The sequence below is a fragment of the Pituophis catenifer genome, unplaced genomic scaffold, assembly GCF_029215685.1.
Source record: "Pituophis catenifer annectens isolate HBS135680 unplaced genomic scaffold, rPitCat1.0.hap2 SCAF_1, whole genome shotgun sequence".
In the NCBI taxonomy this organism is placed as follows: domain Eukaryota; kingdom Metazoa; phylum Chordata; class Lepidosauria; order Squamata; family Colubridae; genus Pituophis; species Pituophis catenifer.
Window position 1 is genome coordinate 198,553,325 of NW_027256881.1, and position 19,783 is coordinate 198,573,107.

At 39.5% G+C, this 19,783-nt stretch overlaps 1 protein-coding gene across 1 annotated transcript in view; it reads right to left on the minus strand.

Annotated features, from left to right (window-relative positions):
- Positions 1-19,783, minus strand: part of NOSTRIN (nitric oxide synthase trafficking) — a 36,275-nt gene that overhangs the window by 14,197 nt on the left and 2,295 nt on the right. The window contains exons 2-10 of the mRNA XM_070956922.1: positions 18,615-18,700; positions 13,236-13,319; positions 11,461-11,523; positions 11,163-11,244; positions 8,629-8,691; positions 7,846-7,944; positions 7,034-7,159; positions 2,498-2,596; positions 2,286-2,411 (exon numbers count right to left, since the gene is read on the minus strand). Coding sequence (XP_070813023.1) covers positions 2,286-2,411; positions 2,498-2,596; positions 7,034-7,159; positions 7,846-7,944; positions 8,629-8,691; positions 11,163-11,244; positions 11,461-11,523; positions 13,236-13,319; positions 18,615-18,700 — 828 coding nt within the window. The remainder of the gene's footprint in view (positions 1-2,285; positions 2,412-2,497; positions 2,597-7,033; positions 7,160-7,845; positions 7,945-8,628; positions 8,692-11,162; positions 11,245-11,460; positions 11,524-13,235; positions 13,320-18,614; positions 18,701-19,783) is intronic.

Sequence of the window (19,783 nt, forward strand, 5' to 3'; positions counted from 1 at the left end):
GCCCAGTTTAGTAAAGGGGAGGAAAGTCACGATACATCATGTGACGACACCATGATGATGCAAGTTTGAACCCCTGGTCTAGATGGTCATTAGAAAGCATCACAGAGATAAAGAAAACTCTAACTTTTCCCTGGTGGGGTCTGAATTTGTTTAGCCCAGGTATGATACTATGTTTCCCCGAAAATAAGACCGGGTCGTATATTAATTTTTGCTCCAAAAGATGCATTAGGACTTATTTTCTGGTTAGGTCTTATTTTGGGGGAAATACGGTACTAAATGCATCCATCTGGCTGACAATCTTAACTGGGGCTTATTTTGGGGGTAGGGCTTATATTACAAGCATCCTGAAAAATCATGCTAGGAAAAAATATTGGGCTAAAATTAGAAGTTGGATAGAAGAGATAATTGGCTACAAGATGGACTTGAAACAAGAGACATTTTTACTAGGGATATTGAACAGAACCTACAGTAAAGAAAACTGATATTTGATTTTGCATATAATTACAGCATCAAGGATAGTCTACGCACAGTCCTGGAAAAGCAAAAACGTACCAACAGAGGAAGAAATAATTAAGAAAATTCTGGACTGTGTGGAGATGAACAAATTAATGAAAGAAATAAAAGAGAAGGAAGATACAGAATACTATCAAGTATGGACTAAGTGGTACGATTGTTTCGTGATTAGGGAAAGTAAATGTGAATAAAGGATGGAGAGAAGAATGTGATCAAAGTGTAAAATATTGTAAATGAATAAAATTAGAAATAAAGGGACGATAAAGATAATGCTAATAAAGGATGGGAAAAAGGGGGAATGTATAAAGTAGGAAGTAAGAGGAACGAAATTGACATGTTAAATGAAACACATATTATGTGTTTGTGTTATGTATGTTGTGTTGTGTTGTAGTAAAATCAATAAAAAAAAGAAAAAAAAAGAAAAAGAAAAATCATGCTAGGACTTATTTTCTGGTTGGGTCTTATTTTCAGGGAAACAGGGTAGCTGTTATTTAGTCCCCATCTAAGTAGAGTTTACTTTCTGTATTTTCCTTTAAGTGAAGGAAATAAAGCATTAAACTAAGCCATTGTTGCTGAAGGTTGACTTTCCATGTCATGATTCCCATAGAATGCATTATAAGATTGTGCTATGTTGGCACAATACTTTGTCCCTAATTAAACATAGTTTCAGTCAGGACACTTTTCAGAGTTCATTTAACACTGAACCATGACACACTTGCTGTGTTTCAGAGTACAATAGATTAAAATTTATGCTATTTGTTAAATTTATATGCTGTCCCTTGCTCTTTCCAAAGTGACTATAAAATGTGCGCTGGGGAAATACAGCTCCAAAATCAAAGATTCTTGCCACTTTTAATCCTACTGATTAATAGAGGCATTGTGAATAAATACATGCATACATATGCTGTCTCCTTTGTTCTCCGTTTCCTCTCTGTTCTGCATATTCCTGATTAGAAGACTAATTTTCTTAAGTTCTGCCTATCAACCTACTCCAGTGGGGAAAGTAGTTTCGTCTCTTTTCTTTGCCATGAAGGCTTTATATTGGAACATGAAATGTGCTTACAGTTTATAGGAGCTTGTGGATTTTAAGCTTCAGATGCTAGCTACTCTATAGTAAACAGCTTGGATTCTACTCATGTACCAGGAAAACCCCGGGCCAGGGGAAGGGAGGGGTGGGTGGGTAAAACAAAACTCAGGGTGACAATGGCAACCATGCGATCAATGTTCTGCTCCTTCTGTATGCGTGTTGACATTGTATTCATGTACAAAGAATTGCACGAATGTGATCGCTATCTTGACATTTTGATATAGCAATAGCACTTAGACTTATATACCGCTTCACAGTGCTTTAAAGCCCTCTCTAAGAGTCAGCATATTGCCCCCAACAAACTGACTCCTCATTTTACTGACCTCAGAAGGCTGGAAGGCTGAGTCAACCGTGAGCTGGTCAGAATCCAACTGCCGGCTGTGTGCAGAACTAGCCTGTAATACAGCATTCTAACCACCATGCCACCACAGCTGCTGGTGGCAAGGGGGCTAGATATTCCACCTACCCTTGGACACTGCTGTCATACACACGTGTTGTGCTTGTGAATGAACTGAAGGATTCCAACCTCCCAAAGCCACAATTGGTTAGTTTGTGGTTTTGTCTTGTGCGATCACAACCAGGGTTCTACCCCCGCAGGTTAGTTAATCCATCCTGATATCTTTCAGAACTGCTCTGTTTCAACTTCCAGCATCTCAGTTGGGAAAAGCTTTGGCAGCCCACTTACATAGTAGTCCGTTAACAAGAGTTCGAGCTTGGTCTCTGCGGCAGTTACTGACATTTCGTTCACTAACATCTGCACGTCCTTGTCAGCTTCTGCTTCAGCGACAACACTGTGAACCTTTGCATGGCACTAGAATGAATGACAGATGAGGTTAGACGGGGGAATGCTTTCCAGTAATATTTAATTCAGAGTAAAAGAATGTGGAATTAACATACCGCGGTGAGGCTTTGTCCAAAATGAGAAAGAAGCTGGCTGTAACGATGTAATGTATTGCAGAGAAGCAGGAGTCTGTCTTTCTCAAGGTCAAGAATGCTCTGTGGGAAAGGGAACATTGACTACTCCAGATGGAAAGAAACCATTAAACATGATAGTCAGACCAGTTACTTCAATCTTACTCAGCCGTTAGTCATTAGGGCTTGTATCTAAAGTGAATCATATAGAGTTGAATGGGTCTTCATTCACACAGATTATTTTAGAGCAGGGGTGTCAAACTTGATTTCATTGAGGGCTGCATCAGGGTTGTTTCACCTTGGGGGGGGGGGGGCGTGGTCAGGGGAGGCATGTCAGCTTGACATCACTTGTGTTGGGGGAACCTGGGGTGGCTCGAGCACTCTGCCAGCAAAAACAGGCTCCCGAGTTCCGTTTTGGGCTGTGATGGCCTCCTGCAATCCTCTGCCAGCGAAAACGGAGCTTGGGATGGCCACACGCAGCCCTCCCGAGCTCTGTTTTCACTGGCAGAGGCACCGCGGGCCGGTCCTTCGCTGTCTCCAGGTCAGCCCCGTGGGCCAAATCTAAGCAACCCATGGGCTGGATCCGGGCCCTGGGCCTTGAGTTTGACACCCCTGTGTATGAAAGTAGTAGGTGAGAATGTTAGATACATATAATAGGTACTCTTCCAAGGAAGAGTAAATTCTGATCCTGGTAACCAACCCAGTTTTGATTTTGCAACATTATCCTGGGACATGTATATTTGCCTTTGCTTAATCAGTGAGTCAAACAAATTCTGAATGTACAATATGTCAGGGCTCCAGAATTTGGTCGTGAATTGCACTCCCTAGTCTGAGAGATCCTTCATGGGATGCCTTGGAGGTGGTAGACGTTGGTAAGAAACATCTTCACCAGCTTACATGCCAACGGGAGGCTTGGAGAGACTTGCTTTGGGTTTGCTTTGAGAACAGGTTAATAATCATCCATATCAGTGGTGGGTTGCTCCCAGTTCTGTCCGGTTCTTTAGAATCGGTACTAAAAGCAGTGGAAGGCTCCGCCCACCCACCCAGACATCATAATTGACAATCTGTGCATGTGCAAAGCGAGCACACACACACTCTCCCATTGTGAACCGGTAGCAAAAGTAAGTAGAACCCATCCCTGATCCATATAATGGTATTTCCATTACCCTCTGGGAGCTCTACAATGAAATCCATGGCTATTTCTTCCCATGGTCGAGTGGGACTAGCCACGGATTTCAAGAGGTCCAAGGGTTTCCCTGGCTGCACATCGTTGCACAGACTGTACAGCTCTGGACATAGTCCTATAGGTCTTTTTTCATTTTTGGCCACCAAAATTGTCGGTGTCAATTTTGTTTTCCCTCTCTACATCTGCCTCCCACGCCATGTGTCTAATGTCCCTGCCAAGCCTTCCCTTGGCTAGTTCTAGTACAGCTGGGCAGAAGATTGTAGTTAAGCATTCCCTAGAATTTCCACCCATCGGTTCCAGTCCTGCTAGAAATATCTGTTAGAGAGGTTCATTCTGACTCAGTATTAATTTCATAAAACTTCCCTGAGTAAGGCAAATGCAAAATCAAATCTTGCTGCCTTATAATCAGCACAAAAAAATGCAAAATAGTAATCAAACATGATCTATCTGCTTCTATAATGTGGTGCACCCAAGTCAATAATGAAACATAGTTCAAAAAACCAGATGAAGAAAGGAATGCAATTGAAATTAATTAATTCTCCCTCTCTCCTCCCTACCTCCCTCCCCTCCTCTCCTTTATTTCCCTATGGAGCTTAAGAGTTGATTCTAAGATTACTTTAACAATGCTTTTCTGGTTCACTGAAGCCATCCATTTGCACTAACAATAGAGAATGCCGTTTGCTTGCACATTGTTAAGAGCTGAAAGAAATAGATCCAAACAATCACTTGGGAAGCAGCTTGAGCTCAATCAAAAAATAAGCTGGGGTTTGGATCGTGGATCTTTCTGACTGTTACGTAGGTGTGTTCCTTTTAGCTAAAGAGCACTGAAGGAGTTGGATAAGATCTAAGGATGTAATTAAAGACACAGAAGCTCTCAGTGGAGGTGGTGATGCTCAACAGCATTTAATTAAACTGCTCCAAGAAAAAAAAAGAGAAGATTTATGGCCAATGTGTTGATTTATTTATTTATTTATTTTTAAAGCACTTTTAACAAATCTCGGTATTTTTATTATTTTTTAAGATTCTGATCTAGTTCACGATGGTCATTAATCTGATTTTAACTAAGTTGGACTCAACAAGGTATATACAAAGGAAAGAAGGAAGGAAGGAAGGAAGGAAGGAAGGAAGGAAGGAAGGAAGGAAGGAAGGAAGAAAGAAAGAAAGAAAGAAAGAAAGAAAGAAAGAAAGAAAGAAAGAAAGAAAGAAAGAAAGAAAGAAAGAGTCCAGAAGCCCTTTTAGTCAAGCAAGAGTCTGACATGACTACACACCAACTACAGAGCTATTTATTTTAGCATTTTAGCAAGACTTGCAGGCAAAAGGACAATGTTGTCAGTCATATAGAATCATGGAGTTGGGAAGGACCTTGGAGATCAGTCCAGGATCCACTGGACCATGTCTGACAGACAATGCTTCAGCCTGTCTGAAGATTTCCAATAAGGGAAAGCTCATCATTTCAAGTGGCAGTCTGTCTGAAAGTTTCCCTTGACATCTTCTTTGAATCTACTTCCTTGTAGTTTTAGCTCACTGCTTCTGGCTCTGCGCTCTGTGGTAATCCTTCAGGTATTTGAACGCTGCTGTATCTTTCTGAGATTATCTTTTCTTAGGCTAAACATATTCATCTTCTTTAATTTTGCCTTAAAGGTAAAGGTTCCCCTCGCACATATGTGCTAGTCGTTCCCGACTCTAGGGGGTGGTGCTCATCTCCGTTTCAAAGCCGAAGAGCCAGCGCTGTCCGAAGACCTCTCCATGGTCATGCGGCCGGCATGACTAAACATCAAAGGCGCACGGAACGCTATTTCCTTCCCACCAAAGGTGGTCCCTATTTTTCTACTTGCATTTTTTACATGCTTTCGAACTGCTAGGTTGGCAGAAGCTGGGACAAGTAACGGGAGCTCACCCCGTTATGCAGCACTAGGGATTCGAACTACTGAACTGCCGACCTTTCGATCAACAAGCTCAGCATCTTAGCCACTGAGCCACCACGTCCCTTGTTCCTTAAGGAATGTTTTAATGTGAACATGTTGATTTTAACTATTTGTGGGCAGGGGAATGGGAAAGCATACAAATACATATTAAACATTTATTTTTATTTTTAAAGCTAATATGTATGCACAAAAGCAGAAGTCAGTCCAAGCCAAGAATTTATATTTCACTGTTCATTCTGTTCTTAGGGAATAAATCTTGGGAACAGCATGAGCTATGGAAACGAAGTGTTTCTTAAGAACATTTATGATGCTGCAAATCAATATGCTTTTATCACGTGGTCCTCTTTCTTGCCAGAAACTAAGGGAAATAATACATTACCTATGAAATTCAAATACATTTGATTTTACCAAAGATAGGTAAAACTGTCTTAAAAGTATACTACAAGACAGCAAACCTCTGTTGGCATGTGAAGAGATCTCTTTATGTACATGTGTGCCCTTTATTCTGTCCTCCAAAAATTGAAGGTAATGATGATGAAAATCTGACATAGATGGGAAAAGAAGCTGAATCTGCGGTAACTGAGGATGAAAAAGGAAAAATTTCTTATCCTTCCTCCAAAGCATGGGTGTCAAACCTGTGGCCCATCACACGCTGGCCACGCCCACCCCCAGTTTAGCAAAGGAGAAAAAAAGTTGTGATACGTCATGTGACAGCATCATGTCATCGCGAGTTTGACACCCCTGCTCCAAAGAATTAGTAGCAGCTCTAACTTCTTGCCTGCTGTTACCTACAGCGTCTCATCAGGCTAATGCTGGGAAAGAAAAAGTGATTATCCTTCCATAATTAGGAAGTTGTAGGTGGGCTCTTGGGCCCTTCTCTTACAAAGGGCCCAAGAGCTTGCTCTAAGTATTTGGAGAGTTGTGATCCTGGGAAGACTTTTTGTCATGGGACCATGCAGGATATTTAAAAATAAAATGAAATTGCTTCATCTAATGATGCCTGCTCTCACACACAGTTCGTTATTCTGGAATGGTGACAAAAATGTGTACAAGATCTCCACCAGTACAGTTAAAATTATTGAACCTTTTAGGTTGGCTATTTTTATATATATATATATATATATAAATACTTTCCATCAATAGAGTGACAAGTGTGTAATGTTTGAGAGGCCGGGAACAGAAACCATTTTATTTCATATGTTCAACAAAACAAGGTTTAAAGTTATACTTTTGGGGGCCTTAGATGTTTTATCTTGAACGCACAGCTGTAAATCAGGAGGTGCCTCACGGAGTTGCAAATCGAACTAGAATATAATTGGAAAAGGAAAACAATATGCCTTGTTTCCAGCTGAAGAAAAGCTCAGTAGAGACAGAGATAACAGTGCTAGAAAGAAACTTCTGGTGACTTGCCTGGTGCCCATTTTCTAATGTCTGCTCCCATTTCACACGAGTTTCACAGGCAGTTAAGTTCTTCTTGTAATAGTCTTCATCTTCCTTTGCCAGTTTGATAGCAGATTTTTCTAGGTTTCTGAGCAACTAAAATGAAAATATAAGTGCAGGGTTTTTTTTTTTTTAAAAGGGTAATTGATTTCACCCAGCAGGAGTATTGCTTTCAAAGCAGGTTAATAGGTGAAAATTGTATTTTATCTGGACACGTGCAAAGAAGGAGAGGAAAAAGCAACATCTCTGTAATCACTAAGATTTACCAAATAATGTAGAAGAATAGATGTCAGGAGAAATGTGCTATTATGGGCTATGGAAGTGCTGACAGATACTTCCCCAGAAGGTAATTAGCAAGCAGGTAAGTGTTCCTCTGGGAATTGAAGATCCTGAGTCAAGTTACCTGTCTACCTACTCCACCTTATTTATATAATTTTATTTATTTATTTATTTATTGGTTCGATTTATATGCCGCCTTCTCCGGAAACTTAGGGCGGCTTACAATGCGTTAAGCAATAGCCTTCATACTTTTGTATATACCTGCTTAGTAGGGCTTCCCCCCCCCCCAGTGGTGTTCTTTTTTATACAAAGTCAGCTTATTGCCCCCACAAACCGGGTCCTCATTTTACCTACCTCGAAAGGATGGAAGGCTGAGTCAACCTTGAGCCTGGTGAGATTTGAACTTGCAGTAATTGCAGGCAGCTGGTGTTACTTAACAGTGCTTTAGTCTGCTGCGCCACCAAGGCTCTTCAAATAATGTCTCAATTTGTCTGAAGACATACCTTTCTTTTGCTCTTTGGGGAAGCCAATGGGTGGGAGCTTTCTGTATTGCGGAAAAGTGCTTCATGGTCCTTGGTCAGCTCTTTTAACTTCTTCTTGGCCTGTCCCACAAATACACCAATATCAACAGAATTCATAATCAGAGTGAATATGACAAACCATGGTAAGCAACCTCTTACAGTAGATGCTTTGTTTTTCCATGTCTTGGGCATTGCATACAATCCAAACCATGGTTATTGGGATATCAAAAGTCAAGAGGGTGAGTATAACTGTGGGACTGAAGCTCTACTCTTTTTAATGCTCATTGGCTTAATGACTTTTTTTTTTGCGCACACACACACACACACACACACTCACAAATACACACACACGCACACACAGTGGCTTGCAATCTCTGGCTTGCTGATGATGACATTTAGATGAGATCTATCCGTCACTGAAAATAGTAAATATTTTGTTGTTGGATACTGATCAGTGTAATATAGGGGAGAAGAAAATGTTCAATTTTTAAAGAAAAATTTAAATTTTTTAAAAGAGTTGTGTCCACCAGATTATTAATTTTTAAGCATTGAAAATGTTTAAGTCACTTATTTTAGAATCACCTTCTTTTCTTCTCGCAAATTAGAACCCAATCAGCGAGTATCTTTTTTTGTAGTCATTAGAGACTCCCACACTTCTTAGGAAGAACTTCTGAATCTCATTTAGATAAATGGAACCATTGCAGCAGTTTGCAATGGATGGATCACTTTGAAGTATTTTTGTAGGAATAAAAGATTGAAACTTGCCTTTAACTGTTGACGCCAGTTGCTGGTAACTGCTTCGGCTGCCTTTTCAACGGTATTATCTACCTTGTGGAGAGAAACACCACAATCAGGGGGAAAAATAACTGTTCATTAGGTTTTCATTTTATCTATGGAGATTCTCAATCATCCAGGTCATGGTTGTCCCAAAGGTGATTTTTCAAGAGGCAATTGGACTATCTGGTTTCTTGTAACTGCTGGTGGGGTCTCTCTTCAGAGTTTCATATGTAGCAGTGTCCTTCAGAAGATTACTCACCTTGGCCTTGCTTGTAGTCATCTATGTTCAGGATGACTATGCTGAAGAAGCTTCTTGGATGAGAAGCGAAACATCTTCAAAGAAAAGCCAGAAAGTCCAGTTGCCTCTAGAAAAAGCACCTTTGGTACTTTGGGGAATATAACATAATATATTTAGTTATGTTGGACTTTTTAGCGGAAGGTAAGTTCTAAATCTTAACTTTTTAAAAAAAGCTTATTTTTTTTACAATAGAATAGATAATGTAAAACAACCCCCCCCCAAAAAAAAAATCCAAGAGAATAACAGTTTGCATTTCTTTCAGTTTAGGACTTGCCAGGAGTATGTGTCTACCACGGGTGAAATCCAGCAGGTTCTGACAGGTTCTGGAAAACCGGTAGCGGACATTTTGAGTAGTTCGGAGAATCAGCAAATACCACCTCTGGCTGGCCCCAGAGTGGGGTGGGAATGGAAATTTTGCAATATCCTTCCCCCAGGAGTGGGGAGGGAATGGAGATTTTGCAGTATCCTTCCCCTGCCATGCCCACCAAGCCACGCCCATGTTCACACCCACCAAGCCACGCTCATAGAACCAGTAGTAAAAAAATTTAGATTTCACCACTGGTGTCTACCATATAAGAAAGAGATGGGCTACCTTGAATTTTTTAACCTCCCCCACCTCTCTACATGGACCCCAAGATTTACTAAAGAAATACGTTGGCAAAAGCTTTATAGTGAAAGGTGTAAGAAAAGAGAGGGGGTTGAGAGAAAAATGAATTGCACTGACTGATATATACTATTGTGCACATCATCCTAAACCCTCCACTTGGTGATAAACGTAATGGGAGATCAGGTTGAAAATGATATCATTGTTATTCTATCGTTTTCAACTTGATCTTCCATTACGTTTATCACCAAGTGGAGGGTTTTTCATGTACCATGTTTCACAAGGTGTCCATTTTACAGTATCTTAGATCAAACGGATCACAAAGGACAGAATGGGTACCAGTATCTCTTTAGGTTAGAAAGACTTTCTACCTCAGAGACCTTTGAAATATGTGGGATGCCTTTATCTTTATTTTATTTATTTATTTATTTATTTATTTATTTATTTATTTATTTATTTATTTATTTATTTATTTATTTTTATATACCGCCCTTCTCTGGAGACTCAGGGCGGCTTACAATGCGTTAAGCAATAGCCTTCATACTTTTGTATATTTTATACAAAGTCATCTTATTGCCCCCACAAACCGGGTCCATCTTGTTTTGCCAGCTCACACAATTGTTGATTGACTACTTAGAATCCTAAGAGGTAAAAACCATGTGGTAGATGCTTTGCCTACAAGATGCACAGTATGGAATAGATCATTGCCACAGCATAGTCACATTGTTTTCACCCAGTAAATGCCAAGGCCCTTACTGAAATTTGAAGCCTATCCCAGTGTGAAATCCAATATTTTTTATTACTGGTTCTGTGGGTGTGGCTTGGTGGGTGTGGTGCGGCTTGGTGGGCGTGGCTTGGTGAGCATGGCAGGGGAAGGATACTGCAAAATCCCCATTCCCTCCCCATTCCTGGGGGGAGGTTATTGCAAAATCTCCATTCCCACACCACTCTGGGGCCAGCCAGAGGTGGTATTTGCCGGTTCTCCGAACTGCTTAAAATTTCCGCTACTGGTTCTCCAGAACCTGTCAGAACCTGCTGGATTTCACCCCTGGCCCATCCCCAAAAATCAGATGTAACCTTCTTTGCAGGTGCATATTTTACATTCAGGATTTGAAGGATGAATCAGTTCCACTGTAAGCCAGATACAAGGAAAACAGGTCACCTATGGTGATCATCGCCCATCTGGGTTAGTTATGGGGTAGGGTGATACAGTTTTCTTAGGATGGTTTTCAGGGAGAACCATCCCAAATCTGAGCAATAAAGCCTGATTTGAAAGGAATTATTGCCTTTACAGCTTGCAGTCATGAATGACTTTCCTTTTTCTAATGCATCTTCTTCTTGTATTGTCCCTCTTCGTCTGTGTCTCTAGGAATGATCTGCTAGCTAGTGTTGTCCAAAGTCAATTTTGCCCATACTACTATATTTGTAACATATTCAGACCTGGGGAATGGATGAGATTCAAATGAAGGATGAGTGGTTTTTTTTTTTCCCATCAAGAGATATTTTGATGACAATTTGGGGTTACAGGCTTGGATCCTAGTCAGTGTCATGGTAGGCCCAAATACTGCAAGCAAAATGTTGCAGTACATTAGCAGAACAACAAGGGTTATCTGAACTCACTATTTTTTTCTTCTTCTCGTGGTCCTGCAGGATACGATTCATTGGGTTTATTGCTTCTGTCTGAATGGCTTTGCCAAGCTTTCTAGACGCAGGACATAAAATATATACACCTATGTTATGAAAACTTGCCTTCTCAAAAAACAATATCATTTGCCAGACAACCACAGCAGAAATGATTGTAAATATCACCCATGCAATCTCCGAGGCGGAGGCAATAACACTAAAATGTTTATTGTAGAAGTTTGAAAGCCCTTCCAGGCCTCAGTAGACTTTGAATAATGAAGCAAGTTGTGCTTACCTGTGCAAATCTGATTCAGATTTCAGCTCCTCCGAAACACAAAGCGAAGTACTATGAATATAGCTAAAGAAAGACCACGGGAAAAAAAGGAGACATGGGTTTTTATTTCAGCTTCCGAATGAGCGAGTTAGAATTCCTAAGAACCCAGGAAATATGACCTCTTTACTAGGTTTGGGTTTACATTTTTGTATGATCTATTTTGGAAATCTGAGACCCAGGCTAATTTCGTAACAGTGGTTTTATAAGATGAATCACAGATGTGTATTGCTTTGCAGAAATGAAACCTAGAAGCAGGCTGGCTATATTTGAAAATAGTTTTGTATGGCAAAGTGACACCTGAGTGATGTGCAGCTATTGTGAGGACTGCTTCATTTTTTTCCAATATTGGAGCAGTTCGTTTCAATTCTATTATGCACATAGAGCAGAAGGACATTCTGAGATCCCAAAGTAGAGTATGGACTGTTGAATGAACCCCCTTGTATTTTTTTTTCAATTTGATCACTACCGTTGAATAATAGTGGCATAATTTCCCTATTTTGGGATGGGAAACAGAGACAAACTCCAATAAAAGCTCTATAATAGCTACATTTTTTTTTTTGAAAATATGGAGAAGCTTCCCAACTTTTCTGTGAACCTCTCCCTGCAAAAGAGAAAATCCTGGTTCCATTCACATGCACTTTGACCAAGTCTTTTTTTGCTTAGCCCCTCAACCATGTCTAAATACAATTGTTTCTAACAGAGATTGCCCATATCTGATATAGGGTATGGATGCAAATGAGAAGAATGATTCCCATTTGTTATTGGGGACTATTATTAATCCACAAAAATACTATAATAGTCAGTGGTGGACATCAATATAAATATATACATACATACATACATACATACATACATACATACATACATATATATATATATATATATATATATATATATATATATATATATATATACGTTTCGACGAAATCGCATTCGTCATCTTCTGGCTGATGTTCTCGGTTTGGTGCTTATGGGCAAACTGTGTGAGATCATGAGAAGATGACGAATGCGATTTCGTCGAAACGTCGCTACTACCCTTTTAAGGATATGTTTACAATTACACGGGAAGAAACCCGAGATATTAACTGTACACACATATATACCCAATATGTTCTTTACATACAGTAGTTTATACACTGCTCAAACAACTAAAGGGAGCACAAAACTACTGTATGTAATGAACAAAGTATTTAATAAGGCTATTTCATTCATTCAGATCTCGGATGTCTTTTGCTTGTGTTCCCTTTATTTTTTTGAGCAGTGTATATATATTAAAAAAGTAAGTCAAATCTCACAGCATCATTTTAGGTGAGAATCCTAAACTCTTGTAATATTTGGTAACATGACCCAATTTTGGTTGTTTTAGAAACATTTTTAGGGAGCCTGCGGTGTCCCTGTGGTTCCTTGCAATCACCTTATTAGTAACCATCATGCATGGTGGTTCTCAACAGTTTCCAATTAGGATGCAGTTGCTGCAGTTCTCAAATGGGAAAAAAATCAAGAAAAGCCAGTCTCAAGCAGAGCAATTCTTTCTAATCATCAGAGCTCTTGAGTTTATACCATTTGGTCAGATTACGTAACTGCAGCATGTCCAGGAAGACAGATTTCCCAGAAAAGAAGACTACTAGTAATCTTGGAACTCCAACAGCCACCAAAGGTAACATATCTTTATACCTTGAAGAAAATCCTGGACCAGGGGTGGAGGAAAAGAGCGTAAAAGTATAGTCAATACTTACTTCACTTTTATTTTAGTCAGCATTTTGGCAAGCTTGTTTGCCAATTTCTCCAGTCCTTTACCATATGTAATCTCCAAACTAGTTCTGTAGAGAAAAGAATCAATGGGCACTCATTCCTCTTAGAAGTTAAAACTTTGGAAACTTCACCAAGGGAGGAAAAAATGAGCATTGTGAGTGTGTATATGGGGAGGGGGGGCAGCTAGGGTGGGGAGAGAAGGGGAAGTGCGGAGACAAGAATCTATACAGCAGGAGTTAAAATAATACAGTAGTTTCAGCCTTGATCCAAACTGTGCTAGAGCCTGTGCAAGCCAGAATCTTTTGCTAAACAGTCTAATAAATCTCACAAAAGTCAGACTTGGAGGAAGTTGAATAATATGTGAAAATAAAATGGACAAATCCACCAGTCCCAAGACAACATTACAATGCATAGCTTCTGAAAAGTCTGAATCAGGGGCACCCACAGAAATGTTTCCATGGGCAGAAGGGAAAAATCAAGGCTACTTTGGAGGCTATGCTTGCAATTTGTATATCTGTATTTCTCTCTCTCCCTCCCTCCCTCTCATCTCAAATGACATCTAGGAATCTAGGATTATGGCTCATCAGTGTAGGTTGGCAAATGTCCTTCCTTGCCATTGCAGATGTTTTCAATCATGTTTATGGCACAAAATTAGAATTGACACTTCCCTTTCTGAAAGGGTTTCTCAACTAGAATTCATACATGCCTTTAAAAAAAAATTGAAAGGAAAGAATTTGATTTTTAAAAAAAATTAAAATAAAATGGAAAGAAACTGAACACAGAGAGAAATTATGCTTTACCTGTAACCGCCAATTCATTCTCTCTGCAACATGTGGAAGCAGGGGGGAGGGACAGTTCATTTCATTTCAATGTACCCAGTATTGGTTTTAACCCTATGGATGCACAGATACCCCACCCCCACCCTTCCAAAACAACAACAACAATGAAGCAAAATATTTAACCAGTTCCAACAAGTCATTTAAAAGTGGTTTGATCGTTGCTAAGTTTTTAAGAACATAAATACTACCGAAATGGTTTATGCTCTAATTCAATAAATATATATTTTTTTATTTTCAGACAGCATGAATGCATCACCGATGGATAAGTAATGATTTAGTTGTGGTTGGAAGGATGTTAATGGGATTTTGTACCTTGTTTCAAAGAGTACTTTTTCTTTTACAGACACCTCTCTAGGGGAAGGAGGGTGGATTTGAACTTTTTCAAAACAACCAGTCTTCCAAAAATCCCTTCCTCTTCCAATACATGCCGCTCCTTGTACTTGACAGAAACTATCTGTCATTCTGGAAATGTCATCCTTCCCTGCTGCTCTGTAATTCATGTCACTCAGCAGCTCATATTAAAGTCGGCACCGCTCTCCTAAGAATTCTCATTTGCACTGTCATGAATCAGTTATGCCCTGTTTGCCCTCAGCACTCATGTAATTTACATGAGAAAATTGGTTTCCGTCTCTCAGCCACTCTTACTGGCTTTGACTGGAACGTAATTTATCAAACATGCTCCTTGAATGAGGGTGGAGCAGGAGAGGACTATGAGAAAATGTATAGGACAAATAACGGGAAGACAGTTAAAAGACAGTTATTACAGCCAGAGGTGATATAAGTGGATCCTTGGAAGGCACTGATCACAGATCTGTATACTAATTCTGACACAGATGTACATAAGTTGAGCAGTTTCTCTTTTTTATTCTTGATCTGATAATAGCAATAGCAATAGGACTTAGACTTATATACCGCTTCACAGTGCTTTACAGCTTTCTCTAAGCAGTTTTACAAAGTCAGCATATTGCCCCCAACAATCTGGGTCCTCGTAAGTTACAATTGAATATCTAAAGCAGCCTCTGTTGAAATGCTCTGAAGGTTTGAGTAATGCTGGGTCTCCATGGGTATCTACACTATCACAGGTGAAAAAAAAAACACTTAATACACCCTTCAGGAAAGCAGCATACAACTCGGGGATCACAAGCTTTGCAGCCAGACAAAGTTCACAGATCTTATCTTTTGTTTCAAAGGCTAAGATGGCAGGTGGTGACACATTGCCTGAGAGCAGTGATAAAATCCAATTTTTTTTACTACCGGTTCTGTGGGCGTGGCTTGGGGGTGTGGTATGGCTTGGGGGGCGTAGCAGGGGAAAGATACTGCAAAATCTCCATTCCCACCCCACTCTGGGGCCAGCCAGAGGTGGTATTTGCAGGTTCTCCAAACTCCTCAAAATTTCCGCTACTGGTTCTCCAGAACCTGTAAGAACCTGCTGATTTCACCCCTGCCTGAGAGCCAATAGGGAAGAAATGTCTGCTTAATTCACTGAGATTAAGAATTTTGAAATCAATTTAAATGGCAATTTTGAAACAATCCTCAGTTGAAATCAGAGTAGTCTAAAATAAATACCTGGGGAGATCCCTGTGTTCTAAGATGCAATGTAGAATTGAAATGTTTTTTTGATGAATTGGTAGAGCAGCTATGTCTGACATTACTCCATTAAATTGTATATCTTGATTCATTTTTTACTTCAGGTTTTTTGTGAAAACACAGCTCTTGTGCATAAATGTATGACTTACTGTGTTATGTATGAACATAGGCATTGTACTTTATTCAATAAACCATGATTAAAACCAGCCATGACTTACTGCAATGTGCGAATCCAACTAGTTATTGAGCCAAATACTTGCTTGATTCAGAATCAGGCTGTTAAGAATAGTTCAGCTCCTAAAAAGTTGTGCATTTTATTTTCTCAGTATTAGGTGTGGGGGGGAACCTTCGATGCTCCAGCATCTATGAAAGGAAGAGCAGTGATTTTTGTTCAATTTCATTTCCCCCGCCCTTTAACTGCACAGATGGTAAAATGCTTCATTCTATTTATAAAAGCATCACTTTTATAAAGACATCTCATACAAAGGAAGTCCTAAGGTTTAAGATGCAAGACAAATCTTCAGTGGAGTGGCAATTGCTTTTTGAAAGGTACAGCTAATGAAAACCATGGTGCTCAAAATATTTGACAAGAAAATGAATTGGGTTTTCTGGATGAAATAAGCTGCAGCTAAAAGTCTTCCCTCTCTCTTCAGTGATAAGTACATCTTAGTAAATCTTATGGAACTTTTGTTATGGAATATAAAAAATCAACCATAACTGCTACAAAAAGTGTCTTCTAACCTAGAGATACAACTGATATGAAGGAAGTAGCATGGTAGATTTCAATTAAATGTCATCCATTTTAAATTAAATAGAACGGTTTAAAATTATTCCATATTGAAATCAGTAAAGCATGAAAATTATTGCCAGAGTTTCCCATGTTGTAAGATGTTATTCAGAATGAAGGTGTGACTATTCTTACATAATTCCCATCTCCAGAATGAAACCAGGTAGGATGAACCAAGCTGAAGATCTGATTCAATGGTTCCCATGCCAATCAAACCTGGAAAAATGTGGCCCTCCCGATTGGTTGTTAGATTGCCGCTTCGAATGTTTTCATTCTGTCTCAATGATGGCTGAAACTGCTTGGGACTGTCATCCAACACAATTTGAACACTATAGGTTTCCTAACTAGGTCATAAAGTGAACTTTAGAGAAAGAATATTCTAGATTGCCTTTTGAGTAATTGAGTAATAAACCAACAATAGGGTTCAGATTAACTGTTTAACTGGGTTTGCAAGCTGGACTGGGGCCCGTTTTGGGTGTCGTATGTTGGAGATGGCTGATAGGATAGAAGAAGATCTCCACCCTCATTTCCTCTTGGAGTTTAGTCTTTATTTAATTTTTCATAAGTTTAATTGTTTTATATTATCTTTTTTTAACTTTATCATTCTATAAACCGCCCAGAGTTGCTGCAACAATGAGATGGGCAGCATGTAAATTTAACGAATAAATAATATATAAAATGTGTCAAGTAACTAAACCTGCAGCAGAGTGACATGTGGAGCACATCAAATAACACTGGAAATGATCAAAATAAATACAGCAATGGGGGAAAAACATGTTTTTTCCCCTTATTACAAGAGCTATACAGTATTGGCTTTCAATTAATATCTGAACTGAATTCAAAGGTCTCCTATTTAAGGAGCCCTGTAGAGTTTAGAAATGGGGTAATTCAGTAGTGAAATCCAATTTTTTTTACTACCGGTTCTGTGGGCGTGGCTTGGTAAGCGTGGTGTGGCTTGGTGGGTGTGGCAGGGGAAGGATACTGCAAAATCTCCATTCCCACCCCACTCCTGGGGGAAGGATATTGCAAAATCTCCATTCCCACCCCTCTCCTGGGGCCAGCCAGAGGTGGTATTTGCCAGTTCTCCGAACTACTCAAAATTTCCACTACCGGTTCTCCAGAACCTGTCCGAACCTGCTGGATTTCACCCCTGGGGTAATTTATAGACAATCCTTTTCCATATGAGTTACCTGCTCCTTATAATCATCCACAAGACACATTGATCCAGTATTCACTCCTTTTTCATTTAACAAAGCTTATTTATTTATTTATTTATTTATTTATTTATTTATTTATTTATTTATTTATTTATTTATTTAGTGTCACCTTGCTCATTTTGAAATAGATAGATATATGCTAACTAGATGATAGATTTCATTTGCATCAACAATGTTCTGCAAGGCTTGTGGGTTTCCCCATTGGCTTGAATTTGCTCCACCATCTCTTGAAATTCAGTTGATGTAACACTCATAGGTCTCTAAAAGGGAATTCTGCCTCATTAGCTCAGATGTGTTTTGTGTAAGACCAGTGACATGGAAGCACCTCCCTCATTCCAGTTGAAAAGACAAGTCGGGTTGATTTGAACTTCCTTGGCTCTTTGCAAGGTATCTGTGGAAATGACTTTACCATCCTCTTTGCCTTCTCTTCCTCTGGCGTTTTCTCTAGGTCTAGGAGGTCAAAAGTTTTGATTTCCCTTTTAAATTAATCCTCCTGTATGGCTATTTCTGCAAATTCAATTGTGGTTAATTTTTACTGTCAGAACATGCCAGCTTCTTAAACAAATGGATAGTCTTGTAGCCAATCACAAATAGAAATAAAAACCTTCAATTATTTTCCCTATAAGATGTGGCTATGCATGTTTGGGTAACAGAATACGAGAACACACTATCATCAAGCCAAACATCATGCAAAATAAATAAAATCCAGATATATAATATTATTCTGAAACTTGTCTTTTCCCTGGTTACCAGCATTAGCTGTCCTGGTAACCAGTGGGTGAGTATATTAAACACTCCTTGCAAACAATGCAGAGTCTCATCTTAAAGCCTGCTCTATGTGACAGCAACTCTCTCTCTTCCTTCTCAATTTTGAAAACAAAAACAAATTCAGTCGTAGGATTTGTTGCATTCTTTCAGGCTGTTCATACATACCTCTGTTGAAGGATAGATAAGAGTTGCTTGCAGTAATTATCTCCATTTTTAGAATACCCTTTCAGCGCTTGGTATGCCTGATCATGCTGAAACACAGCACAGGGACTGAGTCACTTAGGAGGTTTAACATTTTGCAATATTTCAAGCCTACGCTAGTGTGACCAGCTATGTTGTTCTGGCACAAAGCATTTGGAATTGTCTGTACCTGCATGGGGTGTGCTAATGTGTGTTTGTGTATGTGGGGGGGGGAGAGAGGAATGAGTGAGTGGCAATGATCCTTCCCAGCAGGAAACATTGGGAATAAAGGAGTGAAAACTTAAAAGAATAACTCATTTCGAAAATGGATGAATCAGTGAGAATACATACAATGCCCAGATTTGCGAGTGTCCGTGCACAAGAATTTCAGCTATTCAGCTGTAACAATTTTCAGTATCTGACATCTCCACCCAAGAAACTGAATGCCCAGCCTACTCACAAAGAGATGTATTTACAATATCACCACACCTTTTTTTTTAAGCATCCACAGAAGTGTACTTGCCTACTCAATTGCCTCCCTCTTTCAAAAACACCCGTTTTTCTGTTCCTAATGTATGAATGATGTTAATTTTTGAAAGGATTACAGCATTAATAAAACTGAAAAGCGCAAAACAGCAGAACCTAAACCAGCTTGTATCCACATGTAGTGGATCCAGATCAAGCAGAGAAAGACAAACGTTCTGCTAATTCTATCCAAAAATCCTTGTAGACTTTTTGTGAAATATTTGTAACTTCCAAAAATCAAAAAGGGTAAAAAAAAAAAAAAGGGTAAAAGTAAGGGCCTTGGTAGTACAGTGGTTTAAAGCACCCTGTTATTAAGACCGGCTGCCTGCAATTACTGCAGGTTCAAATCTCGCCAAGGCTCAAGGTTGACTCAGCCTTCCATCCTTTCTAAGGTAGGTAAATTGAGGACCCAGTTTGTGGGGGCAATAAACTGACTTTGTATAAATATACAAAAGAATGAAGGCTCTTGCTTAGCGCATTGTAAGCCGCCCTGAGTCTCCGGAGAAGGGCGGCATATAAATCAAATTAAAAAAAAAAAAAGCAATAGCACTTAGACTTATTACCACTTCATAGTGCCCTTTCTAAGCGTTTTACAGATTCAGCATATTGCCTCTCAACAATCTGGGTCC